This window comes from Phocoena sinus, chromosome 2 (genome assembly GCF_008692025.1).
Source record: "Phocoena sinus isolate mPhoSin1 chromosome 2, mPhoSin1.pri, whole genome shotgun sequence".
NCBI lineage: Eukaryota > Metazoa > Chordata > Mammalia > Artiodactyla > Phocoenidae > Phocoena > Phocoena sinus.
This window is the reverse complement of record NC_045764.1, coordinates 92,859,373-92,885,927: the sequence shown is the minus strand read 5'-3', so window position 1 is coordinate 92,885,927 and position 26,555 is coordinate 92,859,373. Positions and strand designations below refer to the sequence as shown.

At 39.2% G+C, this 26,555-nt stretch overlaps 2 protein-coding genes across 10 annotated transcripts in view; one reads left to right on the top strand and one right to left on the bottom strand.

The window, feature by feature from the left end:
- Nucleotides 1-26,555, top strand: part of NUSAP1 (nucleolar and spindle associated protein 1) — a 66,204-nt gene that overhangs the window by 7,144 nt on the left and 32,505 nt on the right. The window contains exons 3-9 of one of the 9 annotated variants that reach the window (XR_004348749.1): nucleotides 269-316; nucleotides 772-855; nucleotides 2,593-2,882; nucleotides 3,122-3,203; nucleotides 12,877-12,930; nucleotides 14,929-15,003; nucleotides 15,840-17,858. The gene's annotated coding sequence lies outside the window, so the exon portion shown is untranslated. Of the gene's footprint in view, nucleotides 1-268; nucleotides 317-771; nucleotides 856-2,592; nucleotides 10,500-12,876; nucleotides 12,931-14,928; nucleotides 15,004-15,839; nucleotides 17,863-26,555 lie in introns of those variants that run through there. The other 8 variants (XR_004348753.1, XR_004348746.1, XR_004348747.1 and 5 more) reach the window with 8 other exon arrangements.
- OIP5 (Opa interacting protein 5) lies at nucleotides 8,163-26,555 on the bottom strand. The gene is made up of 5 exons (XM_032624825.1): nucleotides 26,211-26,555; nucleotides 25,914-25,980; nucleotides 21,436-21,558; nucleotides 17,889-17,970; nucleotides 8,163-13,858 (listed from the first exon to the last, which is right to left on the bottom strand). The coding sequence occupies exons 1-5, from the start codon at nucleotides 26,527-26,529 to the stop codon at nucleotides 13,763-13,765; spliced, it is 687 nt and encodes a 228-aa protein (XP_032480716.1). The 5' UTR covers nucleotides 26,530-26,555; the 3' UTR covers nucleotides 8,163-13,762.

Here is a 26,555-nt window from a genome sequence, read left to right as displayed (position 1 = left end):
AACTAGCTTGTATCTTCTTTCCCCCTCAACATTACTGCCAATTATCTGGCCATTAGAATTGAGCTACAGAACAGTCTAGTGGCTGGTGCAAGCTTTGAACTAGCCTGAGTAAGCTTATATAATGAAACAGCTCTGTTCTCCGTAGGGTTCTAAAGGCCTGTATGTGGATATTCTCAGTTTTTTCTCTCACTTCCTCTGCTGCTTTTATAACAAATGCAAATTCTGTAGTTCTTTACCTTCTGAATTAATTTACATTTTCCTTTTGTAGGTTTTGAATCAGAACTGTCTCGTCTTCAACCAGAAGAGGTTATTCAAGGTCAGTTTGGAGTTGAGAGGTATTTTTGAATCTCTGTGACATACTAAAAATGGAGGGCTAGGAAGACTAGCCAGTCACCATTGGCCATTTTTGTAAGCTTAAGTAATTCATTTAAGCTTTTGATATGCACCTGTGATTTATTTCTTTATTATCATACATACATAAAATTTATCATTTTAACTATATTTAAATGTATAATTCAGTGGCATTAAGTATATTCACATAGTTCTGTAACCATTACCACTGTCTATTTCCAGAACTTATTCATCATCCCAAACAAACTCGATACCCATTAAGCAGTAACTCTCCACTTCCCTGCCACCAGCCCCCCGCCCCCCCAGTTCCTAGTTACCTGTATTCCACTTTCTTTCTCTGTGAATTTGCCTAGTCTAGTTACCTCATGTAAGAGGACTTAGACAATATTTGTCCTTTTTTTGTCTGATTTACTTTTGCAGATATTTGCAGTTTAACAAGTGTGATGTTTAACAGCAGTGAACTGCTAATGTTTTTACATGCTTGCATTTGGCGATCATGCTACAGTACGTATTGTTTTACCTGTGTTTATAGTTTACAAAATTTTTTTTTTTTCAAAATTTTTATTGTTCACTCTTGGTCTTAGGTAGTTGAAGATAATTCCGAGTAAGATGACACATATGGTTTTGAGTATTAAGTATTTAAGCATCAACTTTGGAGTACAATACTGGTTTTATTTATTTATTTTATAAAATTATTTATTTATTTGTTTGTTTATTTATGGCTGTGTTGGGTCTTTGTTGCTGCACACTGGCTTTCTCTAGCTGTGGCGAGCAGGGACTACTCTTTGTTGTGGTGCACGGGCTTCTCACTGCAGTGGCTTCTCTTGTTGTGGAGCATGGGCTCTAAGCATGCGGGCTTCAGTAGCTGTGGCACATGGGCTCTAGAGCACAGGCTCAGTAGTTGTGGTGCACGGGCTTAGTTGCTCTGCAGCACATGGGATCTTCCCGGACGAGGGCTCGAACCTGTGTCCCCTGTTTTGGCAGGTGGATTCTTAACCACTGCACCACCAGGGAAGTCCTACAATACTGCTTTTAAGCACAGATTTTTTTTTTTAAATTTTTAAATATTTATTTATTTTTGACTGTGTTGGGTCTTTGTTGCTGCATGTGGGCTTTCTCTAGTTGTGGTGAGCAGGGGCTGCTCTTTGTTGCAGTGCGTGGGCTTCTCATTGCGGTGGCTTCTTTTGTTGTGGAGCACAGGCTCTAGGGGCATGGGCTTCAGTAGTTATGGCATGTAGGCTCAGTAGTTGTGGCTCGCGGGCTTAGTTGCCCCACGCCATGTGGGATCTTCCTGGACCAGGGCTTCAACCCATATCCTCTGCATTGGCAGGCAGATTCTTAACCACTGTGCCACCAGGGAAGTCCCAACACAAATGTTTTATATAGAATCATTTCATGGACTATATTATTCCATTTGCATAAGAGGAAATTAACGTGTGTGTCTCATTTTATATAATGCAAGTTTTTATATAATTCTAGCTTTTTGTATCATACTTACATAAGTTTCTTGGCTACTGCTTCTGCTTTTCTTTCTTTCTTTTTATTTGTTAGTTCTTATTTTTTATATATTTATTTTTTTGGCCGCACCCTTACGCATGTGGGATCTTAGTTCCCCGACCAGGGATTGAACCCTTGTCCCCTGCATTGAAAGGTGGAGTCTTAACCACAGGACCGCTGGGGAAGTCCCTGCTTCTGCTTTTCTTTCTTTCTTTTCTTTCCTTTTTCTTTTTTTTTTTTTTTAATTTTATTTTTTATGTTTGGCTGTGTTGGGTCTTCGTTGCTGCGCACGGGCTTTCTGTAGTTGTAGTGAGTGGGGGCTACTCTTCTTTGCAGTGCATGGGCTTCTCATTGTGGTGGCTTCTCTTGTTGTGGAGCACGGGCTCTAGGTGCACAGGTTTAGTAGTTGTGGCTTGTGGGCGCTAGAGCTCAGGCTCAGTAGTTGTGGCGCACGGGCTTAGTTGCTCTGCGGCATGTCGGGTCTTCCCGGACCAGGGCTTGAACCCATGGCCCTTGCATTGGCAGGTAGATTCTTAACCACTGCGCGACCAGGGAAGCTCCCCTGCTTCTCCTTTTCCAGTGATAATACTGAATTTGGTGGTGTGGTTGGACATTTTCTTTTAAACAATATGTAATCCAAAAAATTTTTTTTCTGTGTGTTTTAAAATACTATTTTTAAAAAGTAAGCTCATATAGAAGTACCTATCTTAATCTTCCTGTTTTCAATTTATTTTGTATTTCCAGGTATTTCTATGTTGTCTCCTGGAGTGGGGTTGTCCTGCTTTTATCAGGCCACCTTCCCTATTCTTGAAATGTGGATATCTCTTCTCTAAACTTTACCTCCATGATTTGGACTGGAAAAGGCTGCTCTTCTTTTTGTTCCACCTCTCAGATTCAAAGAAGAGAAGCCCCTGGGATGCAGTCATCCTGCTAACTTCTCTAGGAAGAAAGAAGCAACTGACATGCATCTTCTGCTGCAATTTGCTTAATCACAAATAATTTTACAAGCTGAAGGCTGATATCATTTGAAACAGGTGCTTAGATGGTGATATTTGTGAATTCTTTACCTTTTGTTCCAGACAAGAAGACGAAATAGCAAGCATGCGTGACATCAGGGTGTTTTTTTTTAACGTCTTCCAGTTTTAGCCACTGTTGTGATAAGCACAGTTGAGACTTGCAGCAGTAAATTCCAAGTATGTGTTCTAATTTGAAGTGAAAGAGATGCTTAAAAAATTACATATATTTCTAATACCTGGCTCATCTTTTGGCATAGATTTACTGGATAAGAACAAAGGTCCAATTTTGCAGTAAAACCTTTGATGTGATAAAGAAGCATAAAGACAAGATATCACAAGGTTAGTTGCATATGTGAGTACATTATCACAACTCTATAAATACACATTTTTACATGTGTAAGTCCACATTTTTGGATGATAAGAGGGATGTTTCTCCTGGAGAAGGAAGCTGTGGTGGACTTCTTTCTCAAAAGTCTTTGGATATATGGTAGTTTTAAATGTTTTTTCATTCTTCTAAGGAATAACCACATTGTGCAGATGCTAACCCTATGAATGCATGCTTGGGTTTAGTGAAAAGTTGGTAAAAGGGAACTAAACAGTTTTGAGTCCAGGGATGGAACCCTCTTCACCACCCTAGGATGAGAAGCTACTGTATTAAAATTAGTTCATTCTTTTTCGTGCAGTCTTATTTATATAGCACTTGAGACTTGGTTTTACATGCTGCTAAGGCTGGAAGAAAAGTGGCAAAAGTGGTTTTTCTGTTCAGAAGATCTTGGGATGGACCCTACAGTATGACCTGCCTTCACCTTTGGACATACAGGAGTGGAGAAAAAAACGAGGAAAGTTTCCATATTACTCCTTTCTCCTAAGAAAAAGAAGTGAAAATGCTTCATGCAGCTCCATCTGACTTTATGGCGTTTCACATTCTATAGCTTTGTTTTTTGTAAAAGGATAAGTAACTTTTTCCCTTTGATCCAAGATGGGTTCTTGGGTATTTGATTTATTTTTCTAGGCAATAGGTGTATGTTTGGCTGAAAAGGCTGGGACTGAGGTAACTTTCCCCAATTGGAACTGAACTTTCTCATGAGAGAATGGGCCTCAGAAGAAATGTTCCCAGACTGTGGTTGGGTCAGTTTAGATTTAGAAGAAATCCAGGGTCTGAAAAAACTCAAACAAGAAAAATAGTTCTAGTAAGAAATAATGAATTTCCTTTCTTTCTGTTAAAACTTATAACTATCTGATGAACAGACTACAGGGTAAAGCCGTCCTTGCTTCCAAATCAACAGAGGACCATTGTATGAATTGCCAGGTGTTTACATAAGAATGAAACCTTTATAAGTTTTTGTAAGTAGAGAAAGAATTTACAGCTGGTTAGATGAAATTAAGAACAAATCATCTTAGATCATCTCTGTGATACAGGGAATGTTTGCCCAGGGCCATGCATGTTGTGCTGCTGAAATCTTGGGGCAGATTTACCAGAATTTGAGAGTGATAAAAATAGCCAAAAATTGGAAATATTGAGCACTCTTAATGATTAAATTGGTCAACCAATTTGAATTGGCATATGGAAGCGTTTTAGTAAAATAATTACATAATATAGATAAAATATAATTTCCTTTAATTGGGGGCAATTACTGAGTGGTAAAGCATAGTAGAAGTAACTTGGATAAAGGTAACTTAAATTTTTCTCTGACTTCTCAGCCACTTCCTGATGTTTTCTATCAGTATTTTGGAATTGATAAAGACAGAATGGAACCTATATACATGAGTCCCGTTGGTATGCTGGGAATATCATATGGAGAATTTGTATCTTCAGTTGTCTGTTACCCATCCTCCCCATGTTTTTTTGGGCAACTTTTTGGGTAGGATTGTTTGGCAGGGGATAGAGACCCTCTACTGTCAGCACCAGTGAAACCATCTCTGGCCCACTTGTTTGAATAATTGTGTGTGTATCAGACTCATCTTCTCCAGTTGCTTTACATATTTTCATTTCAAAGCTAAGAGAACCACTGTTTAATGCTTTCAGGTTGTTTCTGCATCTGCATCTTCCATGATTTTCACCAGATGGCATTTAACAAAATGGGTATATTCCAGTTGTATTTGCCCAGTGTTTACTTAATACATCTACATTGTTTTTCCTGGTCTATTTTGGTCCACTTCATGATGGCAAAAGCTATAATTTTAGGCAGGACTATGCCTCAATCTGTAGCTGTGCCTACTTCCTTTCCTTTGCTCATCCATGTTAGCTGGCAGTTTTTCTTTTAAAAAGTTGAACAAAAATGGGATATGTGCAATAGAAATATATATATGTATATTTTAATACTTGTGGACAGATGTTACAAGTTGTTTAAGAACAACAAAATCACCAATGTCTTCCATTTTGAGATGTGTATAGTTTTGTAAGCATTAGTGCTTGGTAGCATATTGTAGTGCCATGTTAGGGGTTAGTGCATGAGCCTAGTAATAATTTAAACTTCAGGATGAATTATTGATAATAACTAATAGTGTAAAAAGAGTGGAAAATCTAGACCTTTTCTTTTCTCATAAATATCTGAATCCGTGATATTCTCCCTGGGGAAAAGAGATTAAGGCCAAAAAGACTCATTTATGAATAGAAATATGGGGTCACAAGGTGAGATACTGTCTTTGAGGATTTTTAAGCTTTCCATGAGGTAGGAAACCAAGTTGCCTTTGTGTGTTATGAAACCTTATATCAAAATGAGGCCCCATTTCATGATTCTGCTTTGCTCTCTTTGAGGTGAGACTGTTCTTACACTGTTTTCACATTGTATGTCTTGTAGGTTTATTGTTTTCCCACTCTTTTTGCATCAGATTATTTTACATTTTGCATGTCTTACTGAGATGCTATGTTAATTGCTCAAGTGAGTGCTTTTCTAATCTGAAGACCATTTATGTTTCCTATCTGCAGTATGCTACATGTTAACAGAAGAACACTGGTCAGTAGTTGAGTGTCCTAGATTAATTTCTCTTGGGCTTTTCCTGTTTCCAAATTTGCTGAATTGTGTATTGATGAGATTCCAGACCTTTTCATGAGAATTGGCAAGGTAGCTAAATGGAGGCTACCTAGGTTGCCATGTATTAATATTAACTAACTCCCTGCTTGGTTATAGTAAATTGCCTCAGACAGCTTTCACTCTTTTCTCTTTTCCTTGTAGAAAGAAAAGTTGTTTTGTTCTGAAAGCATAGCTTTCTGTAGAAAAGAAATTCCTACCTCTAAAAGCTTTCTTGAGAACTTGGAAATGGCAGTTTTCTGGGGTGATTTTTAAATCTCAGTATTAGGAGAGTCCAGGATTTATTGCCACAGATTCTATAGTTAGTATGATAGGAAATGCAAAACTTTTTTAATGTGGTGTGTCTTGTGTGCAGAAGCAGGCTTAAAGGAATTGACTCTTGGGCAGCAAATCTCGAGGGACCCAGGTTTAGATTCTTACAGTGTACTTAAAGTAGTTGTACTCCTGGTTCAATTAGTTGAGTGCCTGGGAGAATCCACTTCTGAAAAGCGTTTAAACATTTAAAAAAATACCTCTGAAAAGGTAATGAATGCAAAATAGCACAGTATATAGGAAAGAATATTTCCTATTGCAAAAAAAAAAGCCATAAAACAATTTTCAAGAGGTAGAATTTCAGTAGCAATAACAGTTTTGCATGTATACTAAGTTGCATTAGCAGGGTTGTACAGTAGAATACTACTTGAGTTTGAGGCTCTGTGATAACAGAATTCCATGAAAGGAAAAAGATGCTGTAGGTAAAGAGTATGTAAAAGGTACTTAAAAAAAATAAAACTATGAATGTATATGAATATATCATTATGTGAGAAATAGCAACGTTTGTGCAAGTTAAAGGTTAAAGACCCTACTTGTTTGCTAGAGCAGAGGGTTAGAGCCATTTAAGCTTTTCTGATGCTTAACCTGGAAACGTACTCCTACTGAGTAACCCCACTGAAGCTCATTGTGTGGGGATTTTGCTTATGATGTTTCTTTTAACAACAGGCATTTATAAAATGGCATACTTTTTGCTTTGTCACCTCATCTTTCTCCAATAAGTTTCCTGGGTACATTTTTTAAAGAGAGAGAAAAGTTTGCTGTGTGTATATATTTAGAGTTTAAAAAAACAGACTAAGAACTTGGATAGCTGGCTTTTCCTCATGCCTGTTAGTGTAGGGACGTTAGGATTTAAAGGTATAAAGCAAAAGGACTGAAGGGAATGGCCAGAGACAGTACACTGTCTAATGTAGATGTGCCAAGGCCTGTGGCCTGTGACTGCTTATTTTAACAAGAACCCAGCAAACTAGTTTCTTGATCTGAATCATACAGATCTCACATCAGGATGTAATAACGGAATGAGGGTGACTTCTTACTCCCTTTTACCTCATGTTCATCTTGGCCATTTAGCACCTTGAAGATCCCTGAAAAAATTGTGTCTGTGTTCCCTTGTTTTCCCAGGGGAAAAAACTGAAAGATGAGTGGATCTAAGAAAATAGTGCCTCTTGAATATTAGATTCTTAAATGGCAACTCCAAAGGATAGAGAGAAGGCTATATTAAATTGATTATAGCTCCTCTTTAAATGTCCTATGTCTTCAGTTTTGTGTTAGAGACATTGGAATAACCAAGCAATATTCAAACATCTGCACGATCATGAGGACACCACTGCATATTACAGTGATGTCAGTAACAGTTTAGTTACTTAGAACAATTAAAGATTACCCTTAATAGCAACATTCATAGTTTTAAATGCTCAAATGTGCTACAAGTTTTTGTAGTCTCAAAGTATGGTTGATACTTTTCAATGTTGTTTTGGTCTCATGTTTACTCTTTGTGTACCTGTGATATGCAAAATATGAAGAGACCCTTGGCCTCCAGGAGTTTACATTCTCATGGTGCTGCTGGTGCAAGCAAATTGCTTCTAGTTTATTCAGGACATTGCTTGGCTGTTAATTATACCATGTTTGGAAGGATTCCTTGGCCAATAGTTTTCAAAAGCAGAGGGCTATGCTAAACTTCAGGGCATTGATTTTTGAGTTTACATTGTATTAGCTCTGCTGTTCATGAACTCCTTTTCCCCAGGGAGCTGTGCAGGTAATGCTTATTAATGTGAATCAAACTATTCTGCCTAAGAGCATCTTCATCATCTCTATACCACCTATGCTCTTCTATGCCATCACTGTCAGTAAATGGCCAAGAAAACTCACTGCTCCAGAGGACATCTCTCAGTACTCTATTTTCCCAAATTTTGTACATCATTCTCTACCCAAAAGGACCAGAAGTTGCAATTAATCCTTTTATAACTGAATAGTGGTCCTAATTTTAACCTTTTTGTGTGTGACTTTTGTACCTCTGTTCTGAAGCAGCATTGTGATAGATGTGGAGCACCTGCCTACATTTCTAAGCAATCACTTTATTAACCCACATTTTCAGTTGAAACTTTGCATGTAATTTCCTCTACTTCCTCTGAGTCAAGGGGTTTACTCTGCATGTTTATTAAAAGTGGGTCTGGATGGAAGTGCAAGCAATAGTGGCAGGCCCATAACTCTTATTTTAGAGTATAATATTCTAATGCATGGTTGAAAATGTCCAATGTTATGTGGCTACTAGTAATTAGATATATGCATTTATTAATAATGAAGCAATAGAGACTTAAACCACTAGCTTGAATTTATTGTTTGGATTATTTTCATTTTCTAAGATTATCTTACTTCCATTGAAAATGGAAGCTAGAAGATAAACAGGGGCAACCATAAGACATTCAAACTGTCAGGAATAGAGCATAACAGTGCTCACCCTCTAACCTCTTGCCTGGTTCCATTAGTCCCCAAGCATGTTTAAAAACAAAAGGCACAAACTAAGCATGTTCAAATAAATAAAGAAGCTGCTATGGCTATAATAGAAAGGTGCAGAGTTTCAGAAAGAGTATGGAATACCAGTGTGGAAGATGTAGAGTAACTAGGGATGGGGTTTGTCTGATACAATTTATGTGGCTTAAGTTTGGATCTCTTAAGACTAGAATCTTGGAAGTGAATAGAGGCAACATGGACATATTTCAGATGTTCCAGGATTTTCAGGTAACTAGGTGACTCTTTGGATGGTACTGGTATTACCCAACCATAAAAGATCCTTCCAGCAAAGGAGCCCATTCCATTTTATGGAAATAGTCCTTAAAATATAGATACATCTGTGGTTTGGTTTTTCTGTTGTTACTGTATTTAAAGTTTTTAAAGAAATTTTTTTATAGCCAGAGTTTTATCCTTGATGTTTTGGTTAGACTTCATAATTTGTTGCCTAAAGCTTTTGATGCCAGGTAGACAGGAGCAAGTTTTCCTGTTTTGTAAAAAAAAAAAAACCTTGCTGTTAATTTTACTTGATGAAGAAAATAGATCAGTTCATTGTAATAGCTTAAAATTTTTTGAGATGATTCCTGACTTTGAAATAACTCACGTAAGTACATGTGATCATGACAAGCATTGTACAAATGTGATTCATTATTGAAAGAGACCTAAGTAGAAGAGAATTCAAGATTAGACTGGATGATTTTCACTAGGCCCCTTCCAGGTTTCACGTTCTATGATTGAAAAATAATTTTTCCAAAATTATTTCAACCTCATTTTAATCTTCACTGTGGGATTTCACTTTGAATACCTTTAGGAATGTTTAAGTGGAATGGTAACTTTCCAGTAGTTCCTAATGAATAACTTATAGTCCTTTTACCCAGTTCAGGAAGTGAAATGTCATATCCCATATGTAAAGTTTCAGTTTGGTACTTATCAATAAAATGTCTGCCAAACAATGAAACCAGTAAAGATTTAAGGACAGAGTTTCTCTAATCTCTGTTCCTATTATTTCCACTAGGCCATATTAAAATGTTAATGTTAGAAGCCCAGACATCACAGATTTCTCCAGGAACCCATACTCGTAAACTTTTTTTTTTTTTTTCCTGGTACGCGGACCTCTCACTGTTGTGGCCTCTCCCGCTGCGGAGCACAGGCTCCGGACGCGCAGGCTCAGCAGCCATGGCTCACGGGCCCAGCCGCTCCGCAGCATGTGGGATCTTCCCGGACCGGGGCACGAACCCATGTCCACTGCATCGGCAGGCGGACTCTCAACCACTGCGCCACCAGGGAAGCCCCATACTCGTAAACTTTTAAAGTCAAGAGTAGATATCTTAAGGTTAGAATTTTCAAAAGATTTTGTCTCCCCTGGTGATGGTATGCCATGCCATAGATTAAAGTATAATTTTCTCCCAGGGATAAATATTCTGGCAATACATTATCATCAGTCTGTAAACAACAGTAATAGTCTTGGCGCTTACCTTAAAACCACCTATCGCTGGTAATTTAAAAGATTCATGTTACAATAACCTTTGCATAGAGTTTTACTTCAGTAGCTTTTGTTTTTACTTGTTCAGATCTGCTTCATTGCCTCATTGGTATATAAGATAATGTTAAAAGAATTCATTGAATGTTTGAAGTTTTACAAAAGGCAGCTTGCTTTCTAATCTATGCATCTTTGGGATATTAGAAGAAATATTCTTTGCTGTAAAAAGGAACTGCTGTAAAAGTTGGAAACTCTGCGCCTGTGTACATATATATTTTGGCAATAAAGCAGCATGGGCTGAGAATGCTCTGAAATTTCACTGTGTTGTTATTTGGAATGGGTAATTCTAATAATGCAGTAAATTATGGAGATGGAAGAAGGAGCCTATCCACAGACCTGTGCTTAGGTAGGCGCCAGATGTCAAATAAAGAAGACAAAGGACCTGGGTTTCTTGATGCCAGGTTGTGGCAGTTTCTGTTGTAGTTCAAGGGAAAAACAGGCAACCATATGAATAAAGAGGCACCTTATTTAAACTATGCCCTTATGCCATCCCCTGTTTTACCTTTAGGGCCAACCTTATGCTAGGTCTAGGAGCAAATGTTTAGTTTCTGGTAAGGAAATAATGATACAATTACTGCCGGTAATTAAGCAGCTTTTATATTTAATTTTAAAAAGTTAACTAAAGACGTTTCAACGCTAATTAAGAAGAGATCCTCCTAGATTCAGGGGAAAGGAAAGGATTTTTTTCAGTTTTAAGAAAGCTGTTACAAACTTCCTTGGGATTGGCTATTGTCAAATGAACAAAAGTTATGTGGTTTTTGTGATGTGACAACTAATGTAATAGTTCCTTCCTTTGATTTATGAGACTATTCATTTAACACACACTGATGTACTCCACTCCCAGGTACTGTGCTAGATGCTGGAGTTATAAAAATTGAGATGGTTTCTGCCATTAATTAAGGAGCTCAAAAGTGTACAACTTGGGGACTTTATATATGCAATTTTTTTGTTCTCATAAATACATGGAATTTTGAAAACACTTTTATTCAATATACATACAGTGCTAAATGATAACTAGCCTTAGAATCTGTTAATATCAGCCAGTCATTATTGATGTTATAGACTTCCAGAGGAGCTTTTATACCACTAAGGCCTTGTTTAAAAAAGTCAGCCATTAGTGAGAGTATTAGTACAATTGGTACAACATTTATGGAAGGCATAATATCAAAATTGTAAATGCACATGCCCTTTGACTCTGTTCCACGTTAGGAATCACTCCTACAGAAATACCAGGACAGATACGCAAAGACATGACAAGGATCCAATAAAACAATGGTTAAAGTCTGATGTATTGATTATTGAATCATATGCAGGTGTTAAGTATTTTGTGAGGCCTGGTATAGAAAGCTGTCTGTGACATGTATTATTTGAGAAGCAGGTTGCAGAATAATGTGAAAAATATAATTGCCTTTTATGTCTATGTGTCCACACACATGAAGGTTATAATAGCTTAGCATTTATTAAGCACTTAATATTAAGCATTACTCTTAATTACATTAGATGTATTCATTAACTCATTTAATCCTCACTAGAGCCCTAGTTAGTTTTTAATCCCTATCTTACAAGAAGAGTTTAATTCTTCAAGTTCATGGCTAATAAGTAACCAAGCCACAATCTGAATCTAAATCATTTGGCTCCCAGCATGCTACATTGTGCCTCTCAGAAATGTAAGGGGAAGTATACTTTTACCCTTTCCTTTGTCACACATCTATATCTGAATTTTTTTCTAGCGTAAACATGTAATTTGTATTTGAGAGAAAAAAAAATATTTAAAACTAGCCAGCTTAATTTGATGTCAAGTTCAAGCATTTAATTTTCTATTGAAAGTCTACCAAAACAGCAAATCCAGAGGTTAAGGAAAATAGCTACGTAAGAACAGCTTTTTAAAGAAAGGAAATACGTTGAGGCAGACATACCCAATACACAATAAGAATCCCAGGATGATTCAATGTAGTATTAGTATTAGGTCTCATTCTTTAGGAGTAGAAAGAGCTTTTCTGGTACTGGTTGTTGCCAGAGGCTTCGCCCTTACTTAACCAAATTTTGTAACTCAAAAGCATAAAGCGAGCCAGAATTTTCTCTTTCAAATAGTTTTAAAGGAAAATATCCTATATGCAGTCTAAAATGGAAAGAATCTGCTATTAAATCTGCTAGCCACTGGGGACTCCCCTGGTGGTCCAGTGGTTAAGACTGCGCTTCCAATACAGGGGGTGTGGGTTCGATCCCCGGTCAGGGAACTAAGATCCCACATGCTGCGCAGCGCAGCAAAAAAAACATCTGCTAGCCACATCAGAACCACATTAACTTCTCTGTGCACCACCACTAGGCTATCGTCTCTTGATTGTTCTAGTGCCAGCCCCTCCTTAGTGGTCTGCTTGCCGCCCTCCCACCCATTCTCCATAGGACAACCCTAATGAGGTTCTGAAAACGAAAATTTGATCCTGTCTTAGGCCTTTAAAATTCTTCAAGGTTGTTGGGATAAAAACAAACATCCTTCAGAAGGCCGATAAGACCTTGCATCCGCAGGTTTCTGGACACCGTTGTAACTCCTACAGGTCTTTTTAAGGGCCTTTGTATAGACTGTTCTCTTCGTCAGCTTATTAAATGCCTACTCATCTTTCAGACCACTGCTGAAACATTACTCCCACAGAGAGGCCTTACCTGACCCCCAAACCAGGTCAGTTACTTGCTATATGTGCTTATATCTCTATGTCCCTTTTCTTCAGAACCCTTACTACAGTTGTAATTTTAAATGTCTTCATGTGGTTATTTGAGTGTCCCATCTCTTGACTAGATTATAAACAGAATACAGAGTAGCTGTTTTTGCTTATCTTTCATCCCCAGCAGCTAGCATAATACTTTATAAATATTTATTAAATGAATAATATGATGAGCTACTGAGCCACAGTGCTACATAAAGCAAAATAAAAGAAAGCATTTTGGTAAATGTTTGATGTTTTTATCATTCCTTTCATTATCATCCTGTTAAGCTCAGTTTACAACAGAAAAGGGAAAGATAAATATATATTATGCAGTTAACTTACTGAACATAACCTACAGAAAATGTATGTACCCGTATTTCACATAAGAAAAAAATGATTTCTCAGTATTTATGACAGTTGCTCCATGTAGAAATAATAGTCAACATAAGTACAACGCTATTTTCAGGCCAAACATGCATCTTTAGATCAGAGCACTCATGGGACATTGCCTCTTAATCCCTAAATTTGCAGTCAAAATGTTTTCCGAAATAAATATTATGAAATTGATAAGAAGCTAAAATAAATTGTTAAGACAGATAACTATGAAACCTGGACAGAAGTCTCCTTAGTTTCTCATCTTCCAGAAACAGCTTCACAAATCACCTGGAAAATCAGTCTAGAGGTAAACAATAAACCACATTTCCCATTCATCCTTGAAACTGAACTTTCTTGAGAAGTGATCAAACAGCACCTGTTGTTGAACACAGCAATAAGGCCTGAACATGATACTCAAGCTTTGATTCTGGATCAGTTTGTTGGCTTGGACTGGTCAGGAGTCCCCTCCTTCAGAATCTTGATGAGTGAATTTAAGCGAGTATGCGTTAACATTATCTTCTCTTTCATCTGGGAAGAGAAATATATAGATTATCAGGGAATCTTAAACTCTCAATCTGCTGGTTCTAGAAGCCACTTCAGACTTAAGTTAGTGATTGGGAGCTGGCAATACTGCAACACATTTCAAAAGGACATCTGTTCTATTTCTGAAAGAACTTTATACAACAAACCCAGAGAACAATAAGGTGACAGATAAAAAGTTTCATGTGGAAAAAGACCAGCCACTGCTGAGCATCACTGCTTCTAGTCTCCATCCTTCCTAGCCCTTATCACCAGTTTGGTGATAACTCCAAAACCTGGGGAGGAAGACAAGAATAAAGGGGGATAAGAAAGTTTAAAACAGAAGCATTAATCAGGCTTTTCCCTTTATTTTCCAGTAGCAAGAATTTTTTTTTTTTCTAATTCTTTGTTCACAGTAACAAATGTCTGTCTTTAATATTCTGCTAATCACCTTCAAGAGTAGCTCTGGTTGTCAGATTTAGAACAGATGTTTGTGGTAGCTAATTTTCAATAGTTTTTTCAGCTTAGAATAGCCAAACCTAGAACCAAACTTAGTGTTACTCAGAATACAACCTGTACTCAGACTCACAAAGTTATCATGGATAAGTCTTCTGTTGAAGTAAAAAAAAAGAAAAGATATTTCTGCCATAATTTGCATAGCACAAAATCTACTTTTTATGATCCAAGATACAAGAATACACAAAATTCATCAGGAAATTTTGCTTGAACAGGTCACTCTAGAGCCCATTAATCTTATTTGGGTTCTCTTGGACACAGTGAATCATTTTTCTTAAAGATTTTTCTTCAGTCTTTAGCGTTCAACATTTTTACCGTGTGTTGGGGTACAGTTCTCTCTGCATTTATCCTACCTGTGCTTGTTGAGCTTATAGACATGTAGATTGTCTTTCATCAGATTTGGGAAGTTTTCAACCATTATTTCCTTGAACATTTTTTCTACTTTATCTTTCCCTTTTGTACTCCCATTACCAAAGCATATTTAGGTGTGCTTGATGGTGTCCAACAGGTCTCTTAGACTCAGTTAATTTTTCTTCATTCTTTTTTTTTTCTTTCTTCTTCAGATTGCAAATCTCATCAGTCTATCTGCAAGTTCGCTGATTCTTTGCCCAATTCAGATCTGCTGTTAAGCCTCTCTGGTGAATTTTTCATTTCAGTTGTTGATTGTACTTTTGGTTTTTTTTTTATTTTACTTATTTTTTTATACAGCAGGTCTTATTAGTCATCAATTTTATACACATCAGTGTATACACTTCAATCCCAATCTCCCAATTCATCACACCACCATCATCACCCGCCGCCGCCACTTTCCCCCCTTGCTGTGCATATGTTCTCTTGTTGATTGTATTTCAACTCCAGGATTTCCATTTAGGTGTTGTTTGTTTTTTAAGCCCTTTTAAACTATGCATGCGGGCTTTCACTAGTTGCGGTGAGCGGGGGCTACTCTTTGTTGCAGTGCGCAGGCTTTTCACTCCGGTGGCTTCTCGTTGCAGAGCATGGGCTCTAGGCACATGGGCTTCAGCAGTCGTGGCTCACGGGCTCTAAAGCACAGGCTCAATAGTTGTGGCACACGGGCTTAGTTGCTCCGCAGCATGTGGGATCTTCCTGGACCAGGGTTCAAACTCGTGTCCCCTGCATTGGCAGGCAGATTCTTAACCACTGCACCAATACGGAAGCCCCTTTTGCAAATACTTTTAATTGCTGCTTTGAAGGCTGTGTCTGCTAAGTCCCAACATCTGGGCCTTTTCAAACAGTTTCTGATGCCTGTATTTTATCCTGTGTATGGGTCATACTTTTCTTTGCATATCTCCTAATTTTTATTGAAAACCAGACATTTTAGATAACATATTAAAGCAACTTGGGATATTAAACATCCCCCTACCTCCACCCCATGTCCTGGCTTGTAGTGGTTATTTTTTGCTTATCTGTTTAGTAGTTGGCTTGACTATTTCACTGATGTCTATTTCCTTCACAGTGTGCAGCTTCTGATGTCACTCTTCGGAGGACACAGCCTTGGAAATGTGCAGTCACCCTGGGATGACAGTGGATTTAGCAGGGCCTTCTTTGACTCTTTTTCCCTGAGCTCTGTGTAAACTGGATGCCTTTGTTGATATCACACCCAGCTATTAGCCTTCACTAATTTCTGGCTGACTGCTCTGTTTTGACAGTGCCCTAGGACATAAATTGCTCCACAGTCTAATCCAATTAAAATCAGACCCATTTATACAGGGGTAGACTTTAAGGCCAGTCTTCTTTTGTTCCAACCCCAGGAGGGCTCTTATTTTAGCTGTCTGTTTCCCTGATTTTCTCTTATAAATTTCTAACTTGTCCATGGTTTAGCTTACTGTTTATATGGACTATTAGCTTCCTCTTAATTGCTCACCACCAAAATCTCCATTGTTTTGGGTAGAATCCTTAGACTTGAATATCCCCACACCCTGTTCCAAATAAAGTTAGTTCCCTTAGGAAAGCTTCAGAGCTCTTTTTTTTTACAATCTACCTCTTAATATGGGCTCCCAAGCTGGGGTGGGGTAGTGTCTCTCAGAGTAACACCCCTGCTTTACCAGCAGGGTGCTGGGCAGAGGCAGTAGCTTCTGGTTTTCTCTGCTTGCATCTGTCAGCATGAAGCCTCTGCCCTACAAGCAATCTGGGACAAAAGTGACTGGGTTCCTAGTACTCTTAGCCTGTTGTGCCAGTGGTAGAACTTGCACACTACAAATGGCTGTTCTTGCCTAGAATAAGGCTTCTGATGAGAAATGCTGGTAGCCTGCCCCTCCTGGGAAGATACCACAGCCCTAAACTGAGAGCTAGGGGAAAAGGACCCCTGTGCTCTTGGCTGCATTCGCCCAGATGGAGCCTCCCTCCCTCTGAGCTGGAGGGGCAAGGGAGGGAGGGAGTAGGTTGTGGCTCAAATGCCATAGGTTTTCACTGCTCCTACCAAGGTTTAGTAGATTTTCTTCAATAAATATCTTCATTTGCTTTAAGCCTTGAGGAAAATTTTCACAGACTTAAGATGGCTGTTTTCTTTATAATTTTCTTTGGTTATGGCTGTTTTGTTGGGGAGGGGTCCATGCAGCTCCTCGGGCCACCATTCTAGAAGTTATCTCCCATACAAATTATTTCTAACCACAGTATTTACTGACCCTGCTCATCAACTTAGTTGCTCAGAACAAGGGTAGGCGAACTATGGACTGCAGGATAGCCTGCTGCCCATTTGTTTTAATAATGTTTTATTGCTACAAAGCTATATCCATGTGTTTATATACCGTCTATGGCTGCTTTTGCACTACAAGAGCAGAGATGAATAGTAGAGACTGAATGGTCTAGCTTAAGACATTTGTCATCTGGTCCTTTACAGAAAAAGTTTGCCAATTCCTGGCTTAGAACATGGTTTCATGAGCTTAGTTAATTATGCAAAAAAAGAAAAAAAAAAAATCACTGTTTCCCTGTCCTAAAAGTTACTTAAACTTTGAAAAGTAAATGCCCTGGTTACTAAATGTGTAATTACCAAGGAATAAACTATTAACAGTGCTAAAAACAAAACCAACAGTAAATTCTAAGGTTGTTCTTCCCACGGTAGTAAAGTTATAGCCAAATTTCCACTAAGAATAAGCCAGCAAGCTACTGAAACAAAGTTTCTTTCTTCAACTGGAAACCATGAAATGCTAGTAAAGCCCATTTAAGTAAGAATTCTTAGTGATGGTTTCAGCACTCTTTCTCCTCCAAGCTATCTAAGCATGAGGTGCTTGCAAAGAGGAGAGACCTATGAAGGATGATGGTGTCCATACCCAGCAGAGAGGAGGAATAGGAATGTGGAGCTCAGTAGCTCTCCACCTCCTCCTGAACCAGACTTGACAATATGGCTTTACTATTTTGCTTTGTGTTACAAATTCAATAAGGAATGCCAAACCAGGTATAAAGAATTACTGGTGTATTCACCATTTCACTGCCCCTAAATTCACGGGTACAGATAATTAGGAATTGCCTATATTAAAGGAAACACACAACCATCATGAAATTTTACCTCTGCAACTTTTTCTGGTAGAGATACGTTGTGAATATCCATCTCAGATGCGTTTACTATGGCTTTTGTTTTTAAGAGGTAGCTAAATAGAAAATATAGAGAGAAAATATTAGTACCATACCACAGTTATAATTATCAAGGAACCAAACTTGCAATATCTGTCAAGCAAAGATTGCCTTATTGCTTATTTCCATTTCAAGATTCATAATGTATTTTGTAGGAAAAATATTCTCAATTAATAAGTCATCAGAGGGACTTCCCTGGTGGCACAGTGGTTAAGAATCCGCCTGCCAATGCAAGGGAGACGGGTTCGATCCCTGGTCTGAGAAGATCCCACATGCCTCAGAGCAACTAAGCCCGTGCACCACAACTACTGAGCCTGCACTCTAGAGCCTGCAAGCCACAACTACTGAGCCCATGTGCCACAACTACTGGAGCCCATGCTCCACAACAGAGAGAAGCCATTGCAATAAGAAGACCCCACTGGCCGCAACTAGAGAAAGCCCGCGTGCAGCAACGAAGACCCAACGCGGCCAGAAATAATGCAAAAAAATATATAAGTTTTTACATATTAAAAAAATAATAAGTCATCAGAGAGACCCTGTGCCTCATCTCACCCCTTGCCAGCCCAGAATACATGATTTAAAATTATCCTAGGACAAACTAAAGACAAAAAACCAGGGTCATATGAATAACTGTGTTAAGTATAAGCCTCATAACTCTACCAGTAGATGGTGTAGCACAGAAGAAAAGTAACCACGATTGTGACAAATACTGTTGGTTGCCTACCCCAGAGCCATTCCTCAAGTTTTTGTTGCTAACAGAACCCAGATTTTGTTTAGGGCAGCAGTGTGTCCAGTCCTAAAAGATGAATCATAACTGTTCTGGGCCAACTGTGGCAATCTTACTCCCTACTGTCACATATTTGCTTTCCCAGCTTAAGGCAACCATGTGACATAGTTCTGCCAATGATAAGGAAATTTTTGCTGATAAAAAGAGACCATTCCCTGTGTTCCCACACTTAACCATATCCTTTTTCTTCCAGTTTTGGATGCTACTATTTATGGATGTAATGCTTATACTTGCAGCATCCAAGAGGAAAAGGCCAAGAGGACCAGAGATGCTGACCCAGAGCCCTGTCATGGCTGAGCGACTAGAACAATCCTGGAGTGGCCAACTGCCCCACCCTGTACTTGTTAAAGCCACTCTTTGGTTTTCTGTAACTAGCAACCAAATTCATTCTGATACACACAGACATAGATTTATCATATTCCCAGACTCATGCTACCTATACTTTCCCTTTTTTTAAAAAAAATTTAATTTTATTTATTGACTGACTTGGGTCTTCGTTGCTGCGTGCGGGGCTTTCTCTAGTTGTGGCAAGTGGGGACTACTCTTTATTGTGGTGCATGGGCTTCTCATTACAGTAGCTTCTCTTGTTGCGGAGCACAGGCTCTAGGTGCACCGGCTTAGTTGCTCTGCGGCATGTGGGATCTTCTCGGACCAGCGCTCAAACCTATATCGCCTACATTGGCAGGTGGATTCTTAACCACTGCGCCACCAGGGAAGTTCCCTAATTTCTACTTAATCAGAAAGAATATACTGACCTTTGAGTCCAGCTCCTCATTTTGATTAAGAAATTACTTAAAAATCTCATAATGCTTTTCAAATTTATATTAAAAATTTTTGTTACTAAAAGCTTATTTCCCTAAGCAAAAACTCAATTACAGGTTGGCTGGAATAATTACTTAAAACTGTTTCTAAAAAAGATTCGAGGTTACGAATAGCACACATTTAGAGATACTTTTCCCTGTGTCTTTAAACTTAATTCTAAATAGAAATTATTTAAGAATGAACTAGAAATTGAAAGTAAAATATCAATCCATCTCAAGTACACATATCCTGTTGAAAATCAGCATCGAGGGACTTCCCTGGTGGTCCCCGGTTAAGACTCCACACTCCCAATGCAGGGGGCCCGTGGTTCAATCCCTGGTCAGGGAACTAAATCCCGCACGCCGCAACTAAAGATCCTGCATGCCACAACCATCCACATGTGTGCTGCAACCAAGACCAAGTTTAGCCAAATAAATAAATAAATGTTAAAAAAAAAAAAGAAAATTGGCATCGAAGAACAAAGTGTACCTAATGCGCACTGAACAACCTCATGGCAAAGGATGGGCTTTATTTTTAAGGTTGTTTTTACAGAGTCTTAACCACTGGACCATCAGGGAAGTCCCCTATTTATAAGTTTTTTTTAAAAAAAATATTTATGTGGCTGCGTTGGGTCTTAGTTGCGACACGTGAGCTCTTTGTTGCAGCACGCAGGCTTCTCTCTAGTTGTGGCACTTGGACTCCAGAGTGCATGGTCTCAGTAGTTGCGGCACGCAGGCTTACTTGCCCCGTGGCATGTGGGATCTTAGTTCCCTGACCAGGAATCGAACCTGCGTCCCCTGCACTGGAAGGTGGATTCTTAACCACTGGACCACCAGGTAAGTCCCCCCTATTTATAAGTTTTATTGCTCTTATTGTCCATAGCTCAGCTAGAAACACCCATCTAAGTGCATTAAATGAGGAGAATGAAACTTTCTGTTTTATGAATGGAAATTAAGCTTTGGAGTTAAGACATGGACTCAATTCTCAGCTCCTCCACATCTCCAAGCCCCAGTTTTCTTACATTAAGAACTCAGTAAGGGAAAAAAAAAAAAAAAACTCAGTGAGGTAAGCATAGTACAATACCTGACACAAACTAGGTCATCAATGGCTGTTTTTGTTTCTAATAACCAAGAAGAGACTTTGATGGATGTTTCAGTTTGTTGCAATAACAGAAAAGCTTAAGTAAAAAGTAGAATTTATATTTAGAAAGATAAGAAATATCCAAAGTAATTCATGAGAAGGAACAAACAATAGGGAACTTTTTCTGACTTTATGAGGCCACATGGTCATTACTTTTTACTTTTCTTTGTGTATCTGCTTCATTCTTCTTTTTCTGTAGACAAAATTTCTCTGCATTTACATGCATGACATAGAAAATATCTACCCTAAACCTAGAGCTTTCACTTCCCAACTTCAGCACCAGTTCCATCTACAGATGACCAATGTCTCTGGGTCTTTATTTCAAATTCTTAGGGTAAAAAGCCTGATTGGCTTAGCTTAGGTCAGGTCTATTCCTGATCCCATCACCTGGGGGTGGTATCACACAGGATAACAAATATGGCCACAAAGTCCCACACTATGGGAGGGAGACAGGGGCTAGGCACAAACCCCAAAAGTGTCTACTACAGCATTATTTTGCAAAAACTTACCTTCCAAAAGTTCTTGGAATGAAAGAATATCCTCTCAGTTATTCCATGGTATGATTATTAACACATGGTATGATTATGAGACATCCAAAATGATCATAATGTTATAAGACTATGTTTTGGTCCCATTGCCATCTTTTTTGTAAGAAACAGTACCTGGCTTTAGCATCTTCTCTGGTACAAACATTCTGCCTTTTCTGGAAGATGTTTTAAAATTTATTTGATAAAGAATATCTAAGTCTACTTACCACACCATTTTGTCAGTGGAAAGGCAGAAGTGACTTCTCAAGGCAGCAAGGGCAGCATGAGTAGAATACAGATGGAAACCAATGGGAATCTCACAGGAACTACAGAATAAAAGGTTGTACGTGCTGGGAGGAAAAAACAGGATTTGGGTTAAGAAAGAAAATCAGAGAACAAATACAAATCAGAGAACAAAAACAAAAACAAATACAAAATAACTCATGTTATGGACTCATTCCCTTTCTTTTCCTCAAGAAAAGTTAACTCAAGGGCTTCCCTGGTGGCGCAGTGGTTGAGAGTCCACCTGCCAATGCAGGGGACACGGGTTCGTGCCCCGGTACGGGAAGATCCCACATGCCGTGGAGCGGCTGGGCCCGTGAGCCATGGCCGCTGAGCCTGCGCGTCCGGAGCCTGTGCTCCGCAACGGGAGAGGCCACAACAGTAAGAGGCCCGCGTACCACAAAAAAAAAAAAAAAAAAAAAAAAAAAAAAAGAAAGGTTAACTCAGAGATTATAGATACCCTTGTGGATTCTGGCCACAAAAGCAATCATATAACTGTCATTTCACTGAAGTAATTTATATGTGAAAGCAGAAAAAGAGCTAACAAATCAGATTAACATTTAAACAGGGACCTCCCTGGTGGCGCAGTGGTTAAGAATCCACCTGCCAATGCAGGGGACACAGGTTCGAACCCTGGTCCGGGAAGATCCCACATACCGCGGAGCAACTAAGCCCGTAAGCCACAACTACTGAGCTTGCGTGCTGCGACTACTGAAGCCCGCGCGCCTAGAGCCTGTGCTCTGCAACAAAGAGAAGCAACCTCACTGAGAAGCCTGTGCCTAGCAGTGAAGGGTAGCCCCCGCTCGCCACAACTAGAGAAAGCCCGCGGGCAGCAATGAAGACCCAATGCAGCCATAAATAAATAAATTTATTTAAACAAAAAAACATTTAAACATATAAAACTACACATGACCATATAAATTAGCTACCATTAAGCCAATTTCCAGTTAAAGTAAAACAATCAAATCGATTAGGGCTTATTAAGCAATTTATTAATAGAATTCAAATCAGGTTTTGTTTTGTATTTGCAGATATAACAAAAAATTAAAAAATTACCCAGATAAAATGCAAAAGAAAGAAAATAAATCATATTGTCCTAACAAGCTATTTTATTTTCCTTTATCCTTTGAAAGATTTCTGGATGAGGAATCAGGAAACATGGATTTTAGTTCTAGTTACACCATGTAGGTAAGTCACTTACCTTATTTGCTGGTATATGACAAATCCAAATATTATAAAAAATATTTAAGAAAAAATTAACTGTTTCATCATTCATGTACTGAAAGCAATTTAGAGTGGTTTAGTAAGGGAAAAAAATTATCTGTATAAACATACTATATGCAGTAAATGAGTACTAATAAAGTATAATAATTGCATGGCTAAAAATAGATTCATGTCAATGGACACTAAAGACCAAGCAACAAAATATAAATTTACTGGTAAATGAAGTCCCACACCACACATTCAGTATTGTATTTTTGTGACTACATTACCAAGAAGCAAGCCATGAAATAAAGTTGCATTTTTATTAATTCCTAAGTAGGAATTAATTATATCAGACAACCACAGTACCTATAGACAAATGTCTGTAGAAACTAATAAATGGCACAGAGCTGGGACTTCCCTGGTGGCGCAGTGGTTAAGAACCTGCCTGCCAATGTAGGGGACACAGGTTTGTTCCCTGGTCCGGGAAGATCCCACATGCCGCGGAGCAACTAAGCCCATGCGCCACAACTACTGAGCCTGCACTCTAGAGCCTGCAAGCTACAACTACTGAGCGCGCATGCCACAACTACTGAAGCCCGCATGCCTAGAGCCTGTGCTCTGCAACAAAGAGAAACCACCACAATGAGAAGCCCGTGCACTGCAACAAAGAGTAGCCCCTGCTCATCGCTACTAGAGAAAGCCCACACGCAGCAACCAAGACCCAATGCAGACAATAAATAAATAATTTTAAAAGTGTCTTTAAAAAAAAAATGGCACAGAGCAAAATGTAAAGAGATCCCAAAATTATGCTTAGCATGTAACATATAACAAATATTTCATTGAATATTAGTCTGCTAATGGCCCAGGAATGAAAGTTTGCATCACACCAGGTAAAGAACTATGATCATCTGAGTGCCTGATGAAGGCAAAAGGAATACAGAATGGGTAGTGGAAGAGGGTAGTTATAAATACCAGCTATGACCATGTAACCAGTTACAGGAATGTAATTGTCATGAATATCTCCTTATTTTGTTATGAATAGGTTTACATGTATATGTGTGTTTATGTTTTCTTCCCTTTCTTTTCCCTTATGTAACATAAGATGTACTGACTTTTTATTATAGTATTTAAGTATTAATTTTACATCATAGTATTTAAGCCATGAGATATCAAGGAGAAAAGTAAGTATCACTTAAGGACTTTATCTCCTTTTCTGGAGGAGGGTTTAGTGCGTTTTTAGTTGTATGCAAGATAGCTGTAACATGTTAGGAAGAATTACAACCTTGTTATTGTCTTTATTTGGAGATTAAGTATGGGTTTAGGAGATGCATGTGGATGCCAGGTTAACACGTAATGATTAAATTTGTGTGTCAGCTTGACTGAGCCAAAGGGTGCCCAGTTATTTGGTCAAATGTTATTCTGAATGTGTTTATGGGGATGTTTTTGAATGAGAGTAATATTTGAATCAGTAGACTGAGTAAAGCAGTTTGCCCTCCTTATCGTGGGTGACCCTCATCTAATCAGTTGAAGACCTGAACAGAACAAAAAGGCTGGCCCTCTCATGAAAAAGGGGAACTCCTCTTGCCTGACTGCCTTGAGTTGCAACACTGATCTTTTTTCCCTGCCTTTGAACTTGAACTGAAACGTTCAGCTCTTCCTGGGTCTGAAGCCTGTTGGCTTTTGTACTGGAAGTTACACCTTTGGCTCATGGATCTCAGGCCTGTGGACTTGGACTAGAACTAAACCTCTGGCTCTCCTGTGTCTCCAGCTTATCAACCTTGTCTCTTGGGACTTCTCATCCTCCATAATCTAGTGAGCCAATTCCTGACAATAAATCTCTTCCTGCTGAGTCCCACGGCTCTCCTTATTCCAAACACATGGAACTTTCTGTTCAGTGTTTTATAAACCATCTAGATCTGTACTGTCTATTAAGAATGCAAGCCACATAAGTAATTTTACATCTTCTATTAGTTTAGCTTCAAAAAAAAAGTAAAAGAAACAGGTAAAATTAGTTTTAATATATTTTATGCTACCCAACATTCAAAAACATCGTCATCAAGGGAATTCCCTGAGGGTCCAGTGGTTAAGACTCAGCACTTTCACTGCCCTGGGCCTGGGTTTGATCCCTGGTCTGGGAACTAAGATTCCCACAGCTGTGCGGCATGGCCAAAAACCAAAAAAAAAAAAAAAAAAAAAAATCAGTACTTTTAAACTATTCAATGTTTTGGGCCAAGTTTTCAAAATCTGGTGTGTATTTTGCACTCACAGCATACTTCAATTCAGAATGGCCACCTTTTAAGTGCTCAATAGCCACCATGTGGCTAGTGGCTACAGTACTGGACAGCACAGTTCTAGCTAGATGTGCTTCCCTCTAAGAAGATATTCAGAGAGTTTCTGCCTCTGGCCCCAAATGAACCAGTTCCAAGCAGGCCATCACTCCTTCCCTCTCTGTTTCCTTTGGGTGGGAAGAGGACACTCCTGCAAGGATAGGGAGTGTCTTTCAGTTAGGAAAGAGGAGCTGCAGAACTCTTCCTGATTACTGAGTACAGCAACTAAGAATTCCTATACGAACTCTGTTTAACATTAAAATTGAACCAAACTGTGGTCAGAATGAATTGTCTTGCTGTTAAAACCAACACTGAAAATTGAGTAGCTTTGTACTACTGAATTCAACTGAGTACTTTGTTGTTACTTGTAAATCACACTACAGTCAAGATGCAAAGTTTACCAGGCAATATTCAAGGAACTTTCCACCTGTGTTTTTCCCCGGGTTACAGCAGAATTAGTCCTGCCATAACTTATTACAAATTCCAGGTTAAATGAAAACTTGTAATTCCTAGTTATGTCAAAGGATTGTAGTTTATGGTAAGTGATTCTCACTATACACTTAAAGGTAATTTTCTTCTTTTTCCCCTACTAGACATAACTTTCTTAAACTCACTTCACTTGCACAACCCACTAGGGAGATGTGGCCCTCAGAAAGACCTTAAAACCCTCACGCAAATATCTTTTCCATTTCATTAATACATCAAGTTCGTACAAGACTCAGTCAGGTAAAGGGAGCATCCTTCCAATACACTGTATGGATGGAACAGACTTTTATTCTAGTGCAAGATAGGAATAAACTGTTTTCTCCTCGTACAAGTCGGTTCCACGCTCCTCAGTCTCATTAAGTCAGGGAATGACTAGAGATCTATCTGCAATTCTTAGTACGTACCTGCCTTTGAGCGAACCGTCAATGCCAACTAGGAAGGGAGTCTCCAAAACTACATTATTTGTGACTCCTAGGAAGACAAACACGGGTCAGAAAGACTACCTGTGAGGCATTGAAGGGAAAAACTCTCCCCTCCAGAAAGACTCATCATGGCCACAAAAATCATGAAAAGTGATTCGCCCCCGACCCCTGGCGATGGAGTTAATTTCCTTACAAATTTTCATCCCGCTTTCCTCCCAGCCGGCTCCCAGCCACCCAGTAAGAAAGCGGCAACGCTTCCCAGACGCCGTGCCCACTCACTGGAGAAGACCACGGCTGCAAGGGACCGCGACAGGTCCCAGGCGAGGTGCACAGAGTCAGCGAGCACTGCGTGGCACTGCGCACACTGGAACACAGCGCATCTCTCGGGCTGCAGCCACCATGGCAGCCGCGGGCCGGACGGCTCCTCCGGCCCCAGCCCGGCGAGGCCGAGTGGCGAAGACCCTTTCACCACCTGCGTGTCCCACTCCATGGACGTCGTAAGAGAAGGTTCATCAATCGTCTTCTTAGCGCCATCACAAAAGTCACCCCGCGGCTGCTTTGCGAAGCGCGAGCGATGCCTCCGCGGCCTAGCCGCCATCTTCCTGCAGCTGGCGCCTCAGTTTC